Source organism: Hylobates moloch, unplaced genomic scaffold (genome assembly GCF_009828535.3).
Source record: "Hylobates moloch isolate HMO894 unplaced genomic scaffold, HMol_V3 SCAFFOLD_17, whole genome shotgun sequence".
Lineage (NCBI taxonomy): Eukaryota > Metazoa > Chordata > Mammalia > Primates > Hylobatidae > Hylobates > Hylobates moloch.
Genome location: NW_026652292.1, coordinates 15,602,176 through 15,621,389, shown reverse-complemented (window position 1 = coordinate 15,621,389; position 19,214 = coordinate 15,602,176). Strand labels below are relative to the sequence as shown.

The window sequence follows — 19,214 nt, the reverse complement described above, 5'->3', positions numbered from 1 at the left end:
AAGAACCATACGTCCATCTTCCACCCAGGTCCTTCCCCACCTCCCTCTGTTCCATCCCATCCTGTTGACTGAACCTGTCAGGTTCCTCTTGGATTTTCTTCCTGTTTTTCTTTCTGCAGGGAACGCCCCTTCCCTCCAGCATTTTAAGAGTCCAAGCTCTAGTTCAAATCTGTGCACTTCCCATGCCCCCTCCGTATTTTTCTCTCTCCTATATTCCCAAGGAACTTAATTTTAATCTTTAATTATAGTTTAATATTAGGCTTTCCGCTATCTAAGTACTGATGTACCTGTCCACCCTCCTAAATTGCAGGGTCCTTGGAAGCAAAACACAGCTTCCACCTTTTTGAAAAAAATCTTCCCTGATCATGAATTACAAAACCTTGCACATAGTAGGTGTTCAGTAAATATTCAGTAAACGGATCAAGTGACTGTAATTGCCCTGGGTTAGAGGCTGTTTCTTCCAAACTCCAACCTATTTGTCTCCATCAAGACTTCCTTGTCGGTACACTGCAGGCAGTCTTTGTTGGAGTGAGCTCAGGTTCTGGAAAACTAGTTACCAGTGGAGGCAGCGCAGTAGCGGAGTTTTGAAAGGCGAAATGCCTTTAAGTTGTGCCTTGTCCAGCCTCCAGCTGTGTCATCTTTGAACACTGAATTCACCAGAAAAGGAAATTGCAGCCGAAAAGAGAACCACCAATGGAAATCCAGATCTACCCCCCTCGTGATCGCAGGGTGGGTTGCCTGGGGCGACAATCAGCCTATAGATCCCCCTCCCCTGGTGAAGTTACTGGGAAGGGGCAGAGACACAATTGCAATGGGAGCCTGGAACTCATGGCCGCTCCTCGCTCCCTCCCCGCCCTCCCCGGCCTGTGTCAGATCCTACAACCACACCACCCTAATTAGCCCGAGAATGGAAGGGGTTGTCATGGCGACCGGGCACTTTTTAAAGCACAGGAATGGTGTTCATTATTGTTCCATGTCTTTAGCTGTGGGGAAAAGGTCAGTGTGGCTGTTGTTTTCCATATGAATTTTGGCCCAAGAGCCAAACTGAAGGTGAAATGCCCCTCGGAGAGACAGGAAAATGGTGAGTGTGGCTGAACTTTTTGGATGGGGAGGCCCTTTTGGTGTAATATCTTTAGTTTTAATAACTCGAGCACCAGACTGGGGACTTGTACAGACTTTGTTCTATAGAGACTGGGAGAAAAGAGGGGATCAGGAACAGTGAAAGCCTGAGAGAGAGAGATATTTTGGATGGAAAGTCTTTGAGCATCAAGTGATTAAATATTAAATTTAGAAGGCTTCTCTGGTAGTATAAATTTAACAAAGTTGAGTAAGTCTGATACTTTATTCAATGTTCCTTTTATATTTGCTCTATACTAGTCTTTGTAGATTAATGCTGCTTAGATTATATTCCCAAATAAATCTCACAGAAGCGTTGTAACCAAATGCCTTCAGAACAGTCACCCACCCCCCAACCCGCATTTTTAAATCCAGAGATACGGCATAAGAGTCACCAAGGCTAATTTTGTTTTCATATTTTTATGCTTTTCTTACTTTTCTGAGGATAATTTAATCAAGACTAAAAACAGAGAACCACAGTTCTTTGGATGTTTGCACTAATTTGCTGGCTGCACTTGGTTGGAATACTGCTAAGTAAAGACAATTTGACCACAGTGTTTGTAGAAGAAATTAAATATGAGAGAAGTCAGCCCACTAGGGCTGATGGCAGCTATTCCATCAAAAGCTGTGAAGGACAGTTGCAAAGCATTCTTTAAATTTATTTTTTTGCCAATTTTGAAAGCTTGCAGAATAACATGGCTTTATGCCTGATTTTGTGTTAATGACTGCATTTTTAAGGGTCACAAATTAAGCCACTTTGCATTCTTGTATTTTTTTAACAGTTAGGTCCTATGGCACTATTTTTTTGTCATTGTATTCACAGTTGTGTGGGATAACAACATGCAGCTTAATTAAAGGGAACTTGGGTGGGTGGACTAAAAAAACAAACCACTGTCCCCAGAGTTCCTAAATGGCCCACTTTTTTGCTTTCCCCTGAAAACCTATTGTCCTGGCCCCAGTGCCAGTTTGTTTGGCAGCTGAACAAATAAGAGAACACATTTCAGAACATTAAGTCTTAGTTCTGATTTCCTCTGTCTTTAATTTGTATGTTCTCAGGCTTATTTAGTGATCAGAGTATGGAACTCTCAATAAATAAGTATTTGACTAGAATTTGAGCAAAGTCAAACTCTTTTTCACCTCTTCTACACCAGCTAGCATGGTCGCCTCCCCTTCTCCACCCCCACCCCCACCTCACCTGTCGCAGTGTGGGTATCTACCTATCACCAAGTCACTGTGTTCTTAGGTGAAAAATGACTTTAAATTCAAATTTAAAAAGTAAAAGTGACATTTGTATGACACTTTAAATTCTTTGGGGAAAAAATAGATTTTAAAGTGGTGATACATTTATGGTATTTGTGATACAGCCAGAAATGTGAACATGCATATTAATATAAAGGAATTATTGATATCTTTTAAGATATGATAATAGTGTTATATTAACACATGACATATAGTAGAATCTTTGCAAATGAGATGATGCGATATTTGGGATTTTCTTTTTTTTTTCTTTTTGTTTTTTGAGACAGCTCTGTCACCAGGCCGTAGTGCAGTGGCGCCATCACTGCAACCTCCGCCTCCTGGGTTCATGCCATTCTCCTGCCTCAGCCTCCTGAGTAGCTGGGACTACAGGCGCGCGCCACCACACCTGGCTAATTTTTGTATTTTTAGTAGAGATGGGGTTTCATCATATTGGCCAGGCTGGTCTCAAACTCCTGACCTCGTGATCCACCCGCCCCGGCCTCCCAAAGTACTGGGATTACAGGCTTGAGCCACCGTGCCCGGCTGGGATTTTCTTAAACATAAGGGGAGGGAGGAAGTAGCTTGTGGATGGGGCAGGATTGGCAGGGGTTGATAGTGGTTAAAGCGAGGTGATGGTTCCACTGGGGTTCCTGTGCTAGTCTGTATTTCTGTGTAGGTTCGAGACTCTTGTATGTGTTTTGAAGCAGGGGTAAACCAATGATGGAGGTGGCTTTAGTAAGTCTCCCTTATCGAATGCCATTTTTTCTAATGGTATCCCATCTTTTTTTGCATGGTTTAGATGCCAGACCAGTTTGATCAGGCGGTTGTGCTGAACCAGCTGCGGTACTCAGGGATGCTGGAGACTGTGAGAATCCGCAAAGCTGGGTATGCGGTCCGAAGACCCTTTCAGGACTTTTACAAAAGGCAAGAGGGAGCTGAATTGGATTCTCTTTGTTATCAAAGGGCTTGGAGAAAACAGGGAACCATCGCAGAAGGTGACCCTGTGTGTCTTTACGTTGCAGATATAAAGTGCTGATGAGGAATCTGGCTCTGCCCGAGGACGTCCGAGGGAAGTGCACGAGCCTGCTGCAGCTCTATGATGCCTCCAACAGCGAGTGGCAGCTGGGGAAGACCAAGGTACGATGCAGAGAAAGAGCAGCTCCCACCGAATCCCCGACAGATCTCAGGGTGATGCTCACGGGGTGATGCTCACAGGGTTTAGGGCTCTATGACCCTGCTATACAATCGTTCTTTCACATTGGGAAGACACTCCTGTTGCCACGCGTACCATAACCTTTTGTCTCCCAAACAGTTACTATTTTATTTGAAGTGAAGTCCTTGACTTGTCAGGGACTCTGTTTCATTAGTGAACACATTGAAACATCTCATCCTAATTGTTTGTGTGTGGGTATTTGTTTGGGCAGTCAACAAATGTTGGCAGACGAGTAACAGTGCTTTGGAAGTATGAGGCAGCCCCCAGTGTCTAAGAAGCGATACCCCAGACCCTTCTAAGTTTCTCTAATTCAAATACTGGCTTTTTTATCCCTGCAACCAGAGCAGTGACTGAGCGAGAGATCAGTAGCGGGTCTGAAATCCTTCCGGTTGTCAAAAACTCAGTCCAGAAAGCAAAAAGGAAAATCTACTTTTGAAGATGCTGTTGGGGCAGAGGCTGCTTAACCCCCTTTTCCAGATAGGAGCGGAGTATGGGCAGTCGGGCCTGAACAGAAAAAATCAGTCATGAAATTTGTTGTATGACTTCTTTCTGGATCAGGGAGCTGCCAAGAACCACATTTGGCTTCCACTCTCATTCCCCACCCACCTCCAGTGACTTGTCACGTGGGAAAGACAGCAATGTCACTCGACACAGAAATGCAGGCAGCTGAGGACGCATGTGTCCTCAAAGAATGAATCCTCATTCCTGCTCCTTCTGCCCTTACACACAGCAGTGCAATGTCAGAGAAGTATTTTAAAGCTTCCACTCATAATGTGCTGTTTTTAATCTAGGAGTTTCTTTGGTTTATAAAAAAGAGGAAAGGAAAGAGGGAGAAAGCGTGGGGAGAGAAAGACATATGTCTTGCAGTTTGACCAATGTGAGATTGATGACAGGTACTTAGGCTTCACCTCCTGGCCACTCAGCAAGGGAAAGTCATGATGGACCTACCTCCCTGCTCTAGGGGAATGTTTTACTGGTGAGGGATTTAAGATATAAACACAAAATAGGGTAGAGATGACATGCAGAGATAATCACATGAGCTAGCTATTGCTCTGTAATACATTACTGCAAACTTCGTGGCTTTAACAACACACATTGATAATCTCATAGTATCTAAGGGTCAGAACTGGGGCACTGCTGAGCTGGGTCCTCTGATCAGGGTCCCCCAAGCCTGCAGTCCTTGTATCTTGGGGCTTTGTTCCTTTCTGGACCTCAGGGTATCTTCCAGGCTCACTTGGTCATTGGCAAAATTTATTTCCCTCTGTTTCTGCAGGACTGAAGTCCCTGTTTTCTTTCTCGTTGTTGGCTGGGAACCACTCGCAGCTCCTAGAAGCCCCTGAAGTTCCTTGACACATGGCCCCCTCACCACCTGGCAGCTCACTTCTTTCAGGCTAGCAGGATAACCCCATGCTCCAGCGTAGGACGGATTGTTACATGATGTAATGTTCTCACGGAAGTGACATCCCATCACCTTTGCTGCAGTCTAATGGCTAGAAGCAAGTCCCAGATTGCACCCCCACTTGGGAAGATTAAAGAGGGTTGTAATCCACTGGAGGCCACCTGAGGGTGTGCCCCCCGCAGGTGATAGGTCTCTCTTCCTGGAAGCTAACTCTCCACTCCTGTAGCCAACTCATCTTTAGGTCTTGGCTTAGATGTAGACTTTGAAAGGACTCGTTTTTTGACATTCCTCAGTGCACCCTGCAGCTGGGGTAAGCCCCCTCCTCTGTTGTCCCAGGTCATCCTCTTCTTAGCCCTGATGTAGACTTCATATTGCTGTCCTGTTGTCTTGCTGTTGGCTTCTCTACGATCACCCAGTAGAGCGTGTAGAGCTGATTGTTTATTCTACACAGTGCTGAGCTTAATCAGTGTCTACGAGGTGCTGAAAAACTGTAAGAGGTGACACAGGATGTCATACATTTATTTACTTAGGAAAACTTTCTGAAGAAAATGGCTCAAGTGGAGCTCTTGGCAGTGCAATATAATCTGCTCTGATTTTGTTTAATCAAAAAGAAATTGCAGGCCAGGCACAGTGGCTCACATTTGTAATTCCAGCACTTTGGGAGGCTGAGGCAGAAGGATCACTTGAGCCCAGGAGTCTGAGACCAGCCTGGAAAACATAGTGAGACCTTTTCTCTACTGAAATTCAGAAAAATTAGCCACACGTAGTGGCATGTGCCTGTAGTCCCAGCTACTCGCGTGGCTAGAGTGGGAGGATTGCTCGAACCCAGGAGGTCAAGACTGCAGTGAGCCCTGATCATGCCACTGCACTCCAGCCTGGGCAACAGAGTGAGACCTTGTCTGAAAAACAAAAAGAAATTGCTTTCTCTATAAACGAGTCGCCTCACTGCCTTCTACGGTGGAGTAACATTAGAGATCTGTAAAACTCACGCTAGCCATTAACAGTCTTTTCTGGGCTCCACGTACTAATCCAACTTCACTTAGAATTTACATTATGGAAATCAGGCCCAAGGCAGGCTTGGGACGTAGTGTAGCATAGGGGACACAGAGACATGGGCGTTGTCCTCATTTTACTATGTTGGAAGATAAGATATTCACACACAGTGGATGAATTAAATCATGCAGTACAATCCTTTTAAAGGAGTAAGGAAACAGCTTCTTCAGGGGAGAGATCTCTATGGATTGAAATGATCAAGGAAGTATTCAAGAAGTAGTTTTTAAAGAGGGGTTCAGTTTTAATTGGTGAAAAGTTGGGAGTAGAAGTTGGATGGAAGTTTATTTTTCCACAGACATGTTAGGAAGTAAGTGCAAACATCAAAGCATTTGAATTGTGCCTTCTTGATAGCTTTGATCTTGACCAGTGTTTGATTTACATGTTGGATAGCAGGTGTTTTGGTGTGTTGCGGCCAGAAGGTCTTTCTTGTTTAAAGCCTCAAACCTCTAATGAACTTCTGGTCTTCTGGTAAAGGAATGTCTGCCATACGCAACAGGCAAGTGTGGCCAGTGTTGAAGGCAGCGAATTAGACATGGCCCCACGTCTGAACTGGCTGGCTTATCTAAAACATATTTGTTCTTGTAAGGCAAGCATTCTTACCTAGAGGACTGGGGAAGCATTACTAGGAATTGAGGCGGTCTGTCGGATGCTTCATGGCACAGCCCACGGGGAGGAGATCGCAGCGTATTTCCCTGCTGACCAGCTGTGTTTACGGTGACTGAGGTGGGCAGCTGGTCCCTCTCCTTCCTGGTTTTGGCTTTTCCCACTGCCTCAAGGATTCCTCAAGACTCAAGACTTTCACTTTTCTGACCCTCTGGACTTCAGTGTCAGACTTTTCTTCCTCAGTTCTATGGCAATGAAGCATGCGGGAGGTATTTTTATAAAGACAGTGTACTAGAATAACCCACAGGATCTTAAGCTACCTAAGAAGATAAAGGTGAAAAAGAACCACGTGAAATGCTTCCTGTTGGATATGGAGTCAAGTTCAGCCAAGCACCGCCTGAGTGGGCACCACTCTTTGCTCAACTGCTTTGGTGCCTGCTTTGATGCCACATTCCCAGTCACTAGGTTGTGCCAACTTGGTCTTGGCTGAGTCCTGGGAACATGGCAAAGTGATATAAGGGCTCACAGAAACACTTTCTGTATTAGTGTGTTCTCACACTGCTAATAAAGACATACCCGAGACTGGGTAATTTATAAAAGAAAGAGATTTAATGGACTCACAGTTACACGTGGCTGGGGAGGCCTCATGATCATGGCAGAAGATGAAGGTAGAGTAAAGACACGTCCTACATGGCAGCAGGCAAGAAAGCGTGTGCAGGGCAACTCCCCTTTTTAAAACCATCAGATCTCATGAGACTTATTCACTACCACGAGAACAGCATGGGAAAGACCCGCCCCCATGATCCAATTACCTCCCACCAGGTCCCTCCCATGACACATGGGAATTATGGGAGCTACAATTCAAGATGAGATTTGAGTGGGGACACAGCCAAACCTATCACTTTCCTTCTGTCATTGTCTAATTCAGGGTTCATGTTCTTAAGGAAACTGACAGGTCCCTAAAAGCATTTTCTCTATTTGTTTGCCCTTTAGGTTGGTGAAGGAGAATGTAAATAAAGATGTGGGAGAATACTTTTTAAAAACATATTTATTTATTTGTTTTGAGAGCTGTCTTTTTAATGGACTGAAAACTAAAGCAAGTATTTGTCTGATTCTGATTCTAACCAAGACATTCTTTTGACTTCCAATGGTGGAGAAGACCTTTGTTCCTTCACAAAGGTTTCCACTTGTTCACGTCATCGCTGTGTCGCTCATGAGAGTTGACACTTTTGTCTCTTTCGTCACCACCACCCCCTTCCCCAAGGTTTGGCTATTACTTTTCCTTTTAAGCACTCATAAGAGCAAAAGCATTAGAGTAGGATATGTAATACCAAACAAAAATCTCAAAGAGAAGTTGAAATACTTCCTTAAAGTCCAGTCTTGATGAAAACTGCTTTTGCTACATGGTTTTGATATGTACAGGGAATTCTGTATTTCTGAACATCTTTTAATGATGATCACATCCAACAAACTTTACACTTGTAGCTTCTGCAGCAACAGAATATATATATATATATATTCTCATATATATGAGTATGTATAAGTATATATGAGTATATATGTGTATATATGAGTATGTATATATATGAATGTGTATATATGTATGTGTGTGTGTATATACGTGTATATATACGTGTGTGTATATATATGTACATATGTTGCTTTGAGACAGAATCTCACTCTGTTGCCCAGGCTGGAGTGCAGCAGCATGATCTTGGCTCACTGCAACCTCCGCCTCCCAGGTTCAAGCAATTCTTCTGCCTCAGCCTCCCAAGTATCTGGGATTACAGGCACCCCTACCATGCGTGGCTAATTTTTTGTATTTTTAGTAAAGGCAGGGTTTCCCTGTGTTGGCCAGGCTGGTCTCCAACTCCTGACCTCAGGTGATCCACCTGCCTCAGCCTCCCAAAGTGCTGGGATTACTGTCATGAGCCACTGCGCCCGGCCAACAGAATATATTAATTGTATTATAAGGAGAGGATTGTATGGAGAGCTTTCCTAGGAGAATGATTTGTGATGGAGTTTTACCCAGAGCAGGAATAGGTACGGCTGTGAGTCATAAGGTGGTAGGACTCTTTATTTGCTTTTTTGCCCAAATGTCATGGAGGACACAGAGCAGAGAACCTGGAAAGATGTGCCATTGGGAGAACATGATGCACCATTTTAGGCCAGAATGACTCATGGAAGCATAAAGTAAAAAACTGTGGAGACACCAAAGTGCATCTGTGTGGACTGTTAATAAAAAAGCATGAAAATGTTTGATACTGGTTGTTATAGGGAATCATTCAAAATTTCTTATGCATGTATTAAATCTGAAATGGCAAAATTAAAAGCTACTTTATCAAGAGAAGGTCCTGGTATTATCATACCTTTTCAAAAACTAGGAATTCTGATACAAAGTGCCAATTACCTGACACACTTATTTGATAAGCAGAGGATGGAAGTGCCCATTCTCAGAAATAGGCAAGCAAACAGCTACAATTTATTTAGTCCTGGTACTGCTGTGCTTGTGATAGTCAAACTGAGATGCAGCTGAAATAATTCAGTTCTCATTTTAAACTCAGTTTTCAGAATTATGTTCTTAACGTCAATATTTTGAGTGCATTTAAGTTTCTGAAGCCAAGATACTCTGATTGTAATCACAGAGCAGGCACACAGAGAGGATTTCCACATAAAGGCAAAATAACGTTTTAGAAATTTCTTGGCTTCCCTTCCTTCATCCTTTCCTTCCTCCGCTTTCTGCGTCTCTGAATCATATTATGTAGACTCAGTGTAGTGACCAATGCTGGTCCATGAACTATTCGTCCCAGCCCATGATGTGTTAAGTGTTGAGAAGCTTAGATAGCAATTTGGTAGTCATCTTATGCCTGTTGAATTTAGTAACAATAACCATAAAAAGGACTTGTATTTTTATGCAGCATTTTTGTTTTTCCTTGTAATATATCTTTATTGGATTTTGCAACTGTTTTAGCCCATGACAGGTGGAACCTTTAAAAAGCACTATTCTAGAAAGCATGGCCATGTGGTGGATCAAACTTAGAGAAAAAAGCCTTAACTACCGAAGATATATTTGACTCAGAAATGCCTTCCTTCTGCTGGCCATGTTCTTTGCTTCTGACATGTGACCCCCTCCTGAGCAGGTCTTTCTTCGAGAATCCTTGGAACAGAAACTGGAGAAGCGGAGGGAAGAGGAAGTAACCCACGCAGCCATGGTGATTCGGGCCCATGTCTTGGGCTTCTTGGCACGGTAAGAACCCCACGCTGAGGAGAGAAGGCAGTAAGCTCCATGAGGGGGTTCTTCCTTCCCAGTGTGTTCCAGTGGAGTGGCCTGAGGTTTTCAAATTGAGGGGAGCCTCAGGTCAGGCCTCGTAAGCAGCCACTGCACTCGGGAGTGGCAGCAGGTAGGAAAGGGAGCTCTGCACTTTTTGACATCTCAGGTAGAAAGAACAGTGACATCAGGGAACTCTACTGAGATCTATTTATTTATTTGAGACAGAGTCTCACTCTGTCTCTGAGGCTAGAGTGTGGTGGCACGATCGTGGCTCATTGCAGCCTTGACCTCCTGGGCTCAAGCAATTTTCCCACCTCAGACTCCCAAGTAGTTGGGACTACAGACACACACCACACCATGCCTGGCTAATTTAAAAAAAAATTTTGTTTAGAGATGGGTCACTTCATGTTTCCAAGGAGGGTCTCAAACTCCTGGGCTCATGGGATCCTCCCGGCTGACAAAGTGCTGGGATTACAGGTGTGAGCCACCGTGTCCAGCCTTCTACTGATACTTAAATTGTTTACCTACTTCCTCTGCATCAGTTCGTGAAGCCACAGCGGCCTGGCTGTTCACCTTGGTGTTACCATTTTGTCTATAGAGACCCATCCTCCAGCTGTTTGAGGAATGAGGCGACTTCTTTTTTTTTTTTTTTTTTGAGACAGAGTCTCGCTCGGTCATCTGGCTGGAGTGCAATGGCGCGATCTCGGCCCACTGCAACCTCCGCCTCCCAAGTTCAAGTGATTCTCCTGCCTCAGCCTCCCAAGTAGCTGGGACTATAGGCGCGTGCCACCACGCCCGGCTAATTTTTGTATTTTTAGTAGAGACGGGGTTTCACCATGTTGGCCAGGATGGTCTCGATCTCTTGACCTTCGTGATCCATCTGCCTGCCTCAGCCTCGCAAAGTGCTGGGATTACAGGCGTGAGCCACCGCACCTGGCCTGAGGCAACTTCTCTTCATGTGCATTTTAGTTCCCTCCACTATGCCCCAGAAACGCTACGTGTTACATTTTCTGAAGTACAAAGCTGTCCTGCTGTGATGATTTTTTTCATATGAACAGGAGAATATATCAGATCTCTTTGGGAACTATTTACCCAACTTTCTGCCAAGACTACTTAAAGCCAACATGAGGGGTTATGTGTTTATTTAGCCAAGATAGTGATAGGCTTCTTACTTTAGTTTTGTTTGTTATTATTTCTTTGTTTTTCCTCTGTTTTATTTTGACCAAAGGGACCTCCTTGTTCTCTCCAGTTTCCATAATGAGACTATCATTCTAAAACCGAGTCCTCTTTTGTCTTGTAGCCTTGATGTGAGCTCATTTGAATAGCTCAAAGCCTCATTACTTCAATGCCAATTCTGTTGTTTTCTTTCATTTTCAGAAAACAATACAGAAAGGTCCTTTATTGTGTGGTGATAATACAGAAGAATTACAGAGCATTCCTTCTGAGGAGGAGATTTTTGCACCTGAAAAAGGCAGCCATAGTTTTCCAGAAGCAACTCAGAGGTCAGATTGCTCGTAGAGTTTACAGACAATTGCTGGCAGAGAAAAGGGAGCAAGAAGAAAAGAAGAAACAGGAAGAGGAAGAAAAGAAGAAACGGGAGGAAGAAGAAAGGTACAGTACTTTTCTTGCTGGGATGAAACAAAAGGATCCATTTTGAGTGCTATGCTCGGTATCTGTCTGTGCAGCCAGAAATCCCAGCAGATGCCCCAGAACCTACAATTTGAAACAGTAACTCTTGGTGGCTAGAATATAAAATTCCTTGGCAGCATTAAAGACCCAGTTCTATGAATATTTTTATTCATACAGAATAAATCCACGGCCAGAGGAAGGGGCTCTGTCTTTCATGCTTTCTGTCTTTGGCAAAGCTGTTTGAAAAAGGTAGATCTCTCTGAAAAGTGGTTCTAGGGTTATTGTTGTTGATTTTCACTTTTTCTTTACTATTTTTAGAGAAAGAGAGAGAGAGCGAAGAGAAGCCGAGCTCCGCGCACAGCAGGTAATGAGTGCAGTGACAACTTAGCCTCTCGTGTTTCTGCTTCCCACTTCTAACGCTTGGACTCTAGGATTCAAAACTGCATTAAAGTAGAAAGATAACAGCAAGAACAATTTAAGAGGATGTGTTTATGATGCAATTTCTGACCCATTACAATTGGGTAAAGCGTAGCGAATGGCTGAGGTTTTAGTGTGCATCACAAGGGTATAATTTCTCTAAATCAGTATAACCAGCGTGTTAGTTTGCTAGGCCCACCACAGCCAAATACCACAGACCGGTGGATTGAACAGTGGAAATTGATTTTTCTCCCAGCTCTGGAAGCCAGAACTGCAAGATCAAGGTATCCTTAAGTTTGATGTTTTCTGAGGCCCCTCCCCTTGGCTTGCAGGTGGCCGTCTCTCAGTGTGTCCTCACACAGCCCTTTTTCTCTGTGTGACCTAGTCTCCTGTTCCCAAAAGGACACCAGTCATCTTGGATTAGGGCCCGCCCTAGTGAACTCATTTTAACTTAATCACCCCTTTAAAAGCCGTATCTCCAAATGCAGTCACATTCTGCAGTATTGGGGGTTAGGACTTCAACCTATAGACTTCATGGGGACACAGTCCAACTCATAATGACCATATTTCATCCTGGTTGCAAAGCGGGAGCTATGCTTGGACTTTTGTGCCGAAGCCTTCTGAAATCTCCCTTCTGCTTCTGTCCAGGAAGAAGAAACGAGGAAGCAGCAAGAACTCGAAGCCTTGCAGAAGAGCCAGAAGGAAGCTGAACTGACCCGTGAACTGGAGAAACAGAAGGAAAACAAGCAGGTGGAAGAGATCCTCCGTCTGGAGAAAGAAATCGAGGACCTGCAGCGCATGAAGGAGCAGCAGGAGCTGTCGCTGACCGAGGCTTCCCTGCAGAAGCTGCAGGAGCGGCGGGACCAGGAGCTCCGCAGGCTGGAGGAGGAAGCGTGCAGGGCGGCCCAGGAGTTCCTCGAGTCCCTCAATTTCGACGAGATCGACGAGTGTGTCCGGAATATCGAGCGGTCCCTGTCGGTGGGAAGCGAATTTTCCAGCGAGCTGGCTGAGAGCGCATGCGAGGAGAAGCCCAACTTCAACTTCAGCCAGCCCTACCCAGAGGAGGAGGTCGACGAGGGCTTCGAAGCCGACGACGACGCCTTCAAGGACTCCCCCAACCCCAGCGAGCACGGCCACTCAGACCAGCGAACGAGTGGCATCCGGACCAGCGACGACTCTTCGGAGGAGGACCCGTACATGAACGACACAGTGGTGCCCACCAGCCCCAGCGCGGACAGCACGGTGCTGCTCGCCCCATCAGTGCAGGACTCCGGGAGCCTACACAACTCCTCAAGCGGCGAGTCCACCTACTGCATGCCCCAAAACGCTGGGGACCTGCCCTCCCCAGACGGCGACTACGACTACGACCAGGATGACTATGAGGACGGTGCCATCACTTCCGGCAGCAGCGTGACCTTCTCCAACTCCTACGGCAGCCAGTGGTCCCCCGACTACCGCTGCTCTGTGGGGACCTACAACAGCTCGGGTGCCTACCGGTTCAGCTCTGAGGGGGCGCAGTCCTCGGTGAGTACCTGCCTGGCATGTCCCAGTGAAATGGGTGGCCGGTCACACCCACCCCTGTTGCATCCTCAAGTTGAATGAAGATACCCATAGGATATCTGTGCAAAGATTGCAGAGTTGTGGTCTTAGAGATCATCTTTAACCTTTTTCTTATTCCATAAGCCAGTTGCATTCATAAGTAGAACTTTGATGTGCCTGTTTCAGTTTTAGCACAAAGCCCAGAGTTGAACTGTGCCCACGACTTGAGAAAACTGGCTATTTATTTATTTATTTATTGTTGTTGTTTTTGAGGTGGGGTCTTCTATGTCACCCAGGCTGGAGTACATTGGCAGGATCTCGGGTCACTGCAGTCCCCACCTCCCGGGTTCAAGCTATTCTGCTGCCTCAGCCTCCTGAATAGCTGGGATTACAGATGTCCGCCAGCACACCCGTCTAATTTTTGTATTTTTAGTAGAGATGGGGTTTTACCATGTTGGCCAGGCTGGTCTGGAACTCCTGACCTCAGGTGATCCGCCTGCCTCGGACCCCCAAAGTGCTGGGATTACAGGCGTGAGCCACCATGCCCGGCCGAAAACTGGCTTTTTAAATGGAACTCTTGTTTATTTTATTTTATTTCTTCCTTCCCATTTTTTACAATTTGAATGGAACTTTTAGCTCTGCCGTGCTGCGTTAGGAAATGAAGACACACCCTAAACTGGAACAAGACTTGCCAGGGGTGAATTGGCAAAGTTTCCTTGCACTAACTTCACAATCCAACCACACGATGTTATTTCTTATAGTGGCTGTAAAGGAGGAAGCTGCAGGGCTTAAATGTACTCTTTCCAGTTTCTGGATTTATCTGTAGTTTACTTTTATTTTGTCGCTTTGGTCGTGCATTGAATGTTCTCTTGACTTTCAAAGATTTGAAAATATATTTAACATAGTAATTCAGAGGGGATTAACTCTTGCATGGTTTGATTTAAATTATAGCCTTAAAAAGCATTGTTAGTTTTAGGGCAGATAGCCTTTGGATTCAAGTATATCTTATCTTTCATGCATCAATTCAGCTGACCATTTGACCTTAAAAGTTGGTATTTTCAATTCTGAATTATTTGTGTGCTACCGTAAATCAGGCGTATTGCTTCTTTGTCAGTTGTTTTTTTTCTTTTTCCTTTTTTTTTTTGAGACGGAGTCTTACTCTGTCACCCAGGCTGGAGTGCAGTGACGCGATCTCTGCTCAGTGCAGTCGCTGCCTCCTGGGTTTGAGTGATTCTCCTGCCTCAGCCTCTCGAGTAGCTGTATTTTTGTATTTTTTCAATGATAATACATGCTGGGTGTCTTTGTGGCTTGCTTTGCGGCCTTTTCCCTCACATTGGCTTCTCTCTCTCTCGGTCCAGTTTGAAGACAGTGAAGAGGACTTTGATTCCAGGTTTGATACAGACGATGAGCTTTCGTACCGGCGTGACTCTGTGTACAGCTGTGTCACTCTGCCGTATTTCCACAGCTTTCTGTACATGAAAGGTATGACTGCAGCCGCCATGGAGTCTGGGTTAGGGGAAGAGCGAGGTGTTATTTTATCCGGGCTGATGGATGGCGGTGGGAAATAGCGGAGGTGTTATTGTATCTGGGCTGATGGATGGGGACTGGGAAAGCCATTCTACCTACCCTTACCTCGGTGTTGGGCCACTTAGATGAATGAAGGGACGCCTTGTTATGTTGGTGTGACATGGGTGATGTGGTCCTACCAGCATGAACACAGTCGTGACTCCCCTGGTTTGGTGCAGAGTGGCAGGACAAAGCATTTACAACCACCGCCTGCATTATCAGTCCTTCTCCCCTCTGTCTCTCCGTCTCGTTTTCCTTTCTTAGCTCTTTCTTCATCCTTCTTCTATTTTCTCTCCCTCTCTCTCACACTTTCTCTTTCACTGTCTCCCTCTCTGAGTCTCATTGCTCCCTCTCACATATACAGACATACAAACCAATGTGTGTGTTGCTGCTGCTGCTGGAATTGGTCAAGACCCATTCTCATGATAAACTGCATGTTCTCTCCTGCCAGGGATACTAGAGAGCCTAGAAGGATGTGCTATACATGGGGAAAAGTGAAGATCTCACTGAGGCCCACTGCTCGCTTGAACTGCTCACCATGCCTACTTCATGATGAGCATTTGCATTGTATGCTTTGATTGTTATTAACCTTTGAATATACTTTGCTGAACCTTAACACTCAGGGGCCTTGACGCATACTCCTTTTGGAAAATTATTTACTATTTATCTATTTATTTAGGTATTTATTTAAGACAGGGTCTTGCTCTGTTACCCAAGCTAGAGGGCAGTGGTGTGGTCATGGCTCACTGCAGCCTCGAACTCAGGTTCAAGCCATCTTCCTGCCGCAGCCTTCATAGAAGCTAGGACTGCAGGTGCACACCATCATGCCAGGCTAATTTTTTATAGAGATGGAATCTCACTACGTTGCCCAGGCTGGTCTCCAACTCATGGCCTCAAGCAGTCCTCCCACCTTGGCCTCCCAAAGTGCAGGAATTGCAGGCATGAGCCACCATGCCTGGCCAGAAAATTATTTAATTATTTAATTGGGACCTTGTATTTATGCTTTGTTCCTGTTCTTGACTGTGACTCGTAACTCAGTGACAGGGATAATAGAAACCATAATCATCACCAGTTTTGGGCAGGAGTTTTACGTGGATGGTTAAAAAGAAGGGACCATCCTGTTTCTTGCATGGACCTAGACTGGAGAGGGGAGGGAGTCAAGAACGTGGGGATGGGCAGGGATATGAGAATCTTCCTCCCCAGGTCTCCTCTTCCTGCTTTATCCCATCTTTGATTTTTAAATTTGTGTTCTCCTTCCCTTTTCTTCACTTTCCTTTTTACTGCTGTCTTTCTTCATTTACATTTACATTTTCTTTTTTTTGTCTTCACCACCATGAAAACCTTTTTTGTTTTTTGAGACAGGATCTTGCTCTCTTGCCCAGGCTGGAGTGCAATGGCACAGTCTTGGCTCACTGCAGCCTCTGCCCCCGGGTTCAAGTGATTCTCCTGCCTCAGCCTCCTGAGTAGCTGGGATTACAGGCACACGCCAATGCCCAGCTAATTTTTGTATTTTTAGTAGAGACGGGGTTTCACCATGTCAGCCAGGCTGGTCTCGAATTCCTGACCTTGTGATCTGCCTGCCTTGGCCTCCCAAAGTGCTGGGATTACAGGAGTGAGCCACCGCGCCCAGCCATGAAAACCCTTTTATTCCGTTTTCCCTTCTTTCTTTCTGTGCTTCTCTTTTCTATTAGCTTCTTTACGCCTTTTTTCCATGTCTTTTCTTTTGTTGTCTTCAACTTTTTTTTTCTGTTTTCTTCACTTGTGGCTTTGTTTGCTGGATTCCTTTTTTGCTTCACCTGCTCCTCTTAGAAAACATGGGTCTAGTGACGACTGTCAGTCATTTGCCTTTCAGAGTTCTGCCATCCTCAGCTTTGGAGCCCCACAGTGCTCATGAAACCCCTAGAAGGTTTGGTTTAGGGGAGACTTTTAGTAGGACTGTTGGAATGAAAAACATCGAGGGTGATGTAGCCAGCACTGGAACACCTGACAAAGGAAAAAATGTCATTGCGAATCAGAACCTAATGATCCAATAAGTATTTAATCATAGCATCTTAAGATTTTCTCAGTTAGAAATCAACTTGTTTTTACTATTATATAATTCCCATTCCTCAATTTTTAATTCCAAAGTTAATTTGAAAATTCTCTTCAATATTCCTCTTATTTTTAATGTATGGCATTGATTTTTGTTTTGTTTTGTTTTTTTGAGACAGAGTCTCGCCCTGTCACCCAGGCTGGAGTGCAGTGGCACGATCTCGGCTCACCACAACTGCTGCCTCCCGGGTTCGTGCCATTCTTCTGGCTCAGCCTCCTGAGTAGCTGGGATTACAGGCACGCGCCACCACACCTAATTTTTGTATTTTGAGTAGAGACGGGGTTTCGCCATGTTGGCCAGGATGGTCTCGATCTCTTGACCTTCGTGATCCATCCGCCTGCCTCGGCCTCCCAAAGTGCTGGGATTACAGGCGTGAAACATCACGCCCGGCAGCAGTGATTTATTATATAGTTACTGGATTAAAACCAGTAAGAGTAGGAAAAAAGTAAAGACACATTCAAAGTATTAAAATCAGGGTCAAAGAAGTTAAGTGGGTGAGTTTTTGGCATCTCTTAATAAAGCTATTGTGTAAATGCAGCATCATTTAATATCTAATAAAACTTTAGTTAAAACAGAGCCAAAAAGTTTCAGAGCAACTAATGAATGAAAAAGAAAATCTAATCACCAGTTTATATTTCATGGGCATAAATAAGTTTTTACAACCAAATAACCTACTAAAGGTGTTTGCAATTAGGAAATTACTGCATTAAGTAGATCTCTAAATGATGAATTATCAAGAGAGGGCCTGGAATTGCAAAGGGAGGGCCAAGAGTCAGTGCTATCGATAACAGAACAACATATTAATAAACTAATGGTGAGGGCTGTTGTGATGACTGTTCTAATCTTCGAAACAACTGTGAATAAGCTTTATCATTTAACAACAACAAGATAATAGAATAACTTTGCACAATTTTCCTCCAGGCTTGTTTTGAGAAACCCAGATTAAAATCACAAATCAAAAAACTAATATTGTTTCATTCTGGTAGCCCTTGGCAAGTTTGCCGTATGTTAGGACACAGCTCTGCAGCTTGGCACAATTACCAAAGATGTCTCAGCTAGATGAGCAGGGGCCTCTTGGACAAAAGGAGGGAGAGGAGTCTAGAAAGTTCTGTGAAGCAAATGCACTGTCTGGTTTTCAGACACTGAATTCGTAAAAGGATAGGATTATACTTACTTTAAATATCCCATGTTTAAATGACCCTTATTTTCATTACTGGTTGGTCAAAAGAAAATAATGTGTGGACAGTCTTATAATAACAGATGTGTGTAAGAGGTTGGTCTTGAGCGGGTTGGGGAATCTGGAATACAATATTATCCTCCCGGAAGAGCATAGCAAGATTTTTTTATCTTATGAAAGATAACACGTGTATATTTAAGTTCAAATCTTAGTGTAGTTTGTACGCTTGCTTTCTTTTTTTTTTCATAGTCTCAGTCTTATAGCCATAAACCATTTTCAGATGATGCTTTTCTTTGAAAAGATGTTTTTCTTCAAAAAGCCATATTGTCTTTACCTATGTAAGTTAGACTTTATCAGTCAGTCCTGGAATCACTGATAAAAAAATTCTTGTTCGCACATTGACCAAATATGGAAGGAAATGGGTAAACTTTGTTCATTTTTTGAGACGGAGTCTCACTCTGTCATCCAGGCTGGTGTCTAGTGGTACAATCTCGGCTCACTGCAACCTCCTCCTCCTGGGTTCAAGCGATTGTCCTGCCCCAGCCTCCCAAGTAGCTGGGATTACAGGCACGCACCACCACGCCCGGCTAATTTTTGTATTTTTAGCATAGGTGGGGTTTTATCATGTTGGCCAGGCTGGTCTCGAACTCCTGACCTCAAGTGATCCACCTGCCTCGGCCTCCCAAAGTGCTGGGATTACAGACATGAGCCGCCTCTTCTGGCCCAAAAAAACGGGTAAAGAAACTAGTAAACTTTGACACCATGTTAAAATAATTTTCCCTCTGTGGTGCATTTAGGGATAAGCCTGATCCATACATAGGGACATGGTTCTCACGCTTGGCTTTTGACTCATTCCTGGGTTAGAGTGTCAGTTCATTACTTGCTTTTCTATTGGCTCCT

The 19,214-nt window shown here is 44.5% G+C and overlaps 1 protein-coding gene across 1 annotated transcript in view; it reads left to right on the top strand.

Annotated features, from left to right (window-relative positions):
• The window catches only part of MYO10 (myosin X), a 130,103-nt gene that overhangs the window by 81,164 nt on the left and 29,725 nt on the right, over positions 1-19,214 (top strand). Inside the window, exons 17-23 of the mRNA XM_032135328.2 lie at positions 3,155-3,279; positions 3,378-3,492; positions 9,764-9,870; positions 11,272-11,505; positions 11,842-11,887; positions 12,589-13,464; positions 14,838-14,961. Of these exons, the coding sequence (XP_031991219.1) occupies positions 3,155-3,279; positions 3,378-3,492; positions 9,764-9,870; positions 11,272-11,505; positions 11,842-11,887; positions 12,589-13,464; positions 14,838-14,961 (1,627 nt within the window). The remainder of the gene's footprint in view (positions 1-3,154; positions 3,280-3,377; positions 3,493-9,763; positions 9,871-11,271; positions 11,506-11,841; positions 11,888-12,588; positions 13,465-14,837; positions 14,962-19,214) is intronic.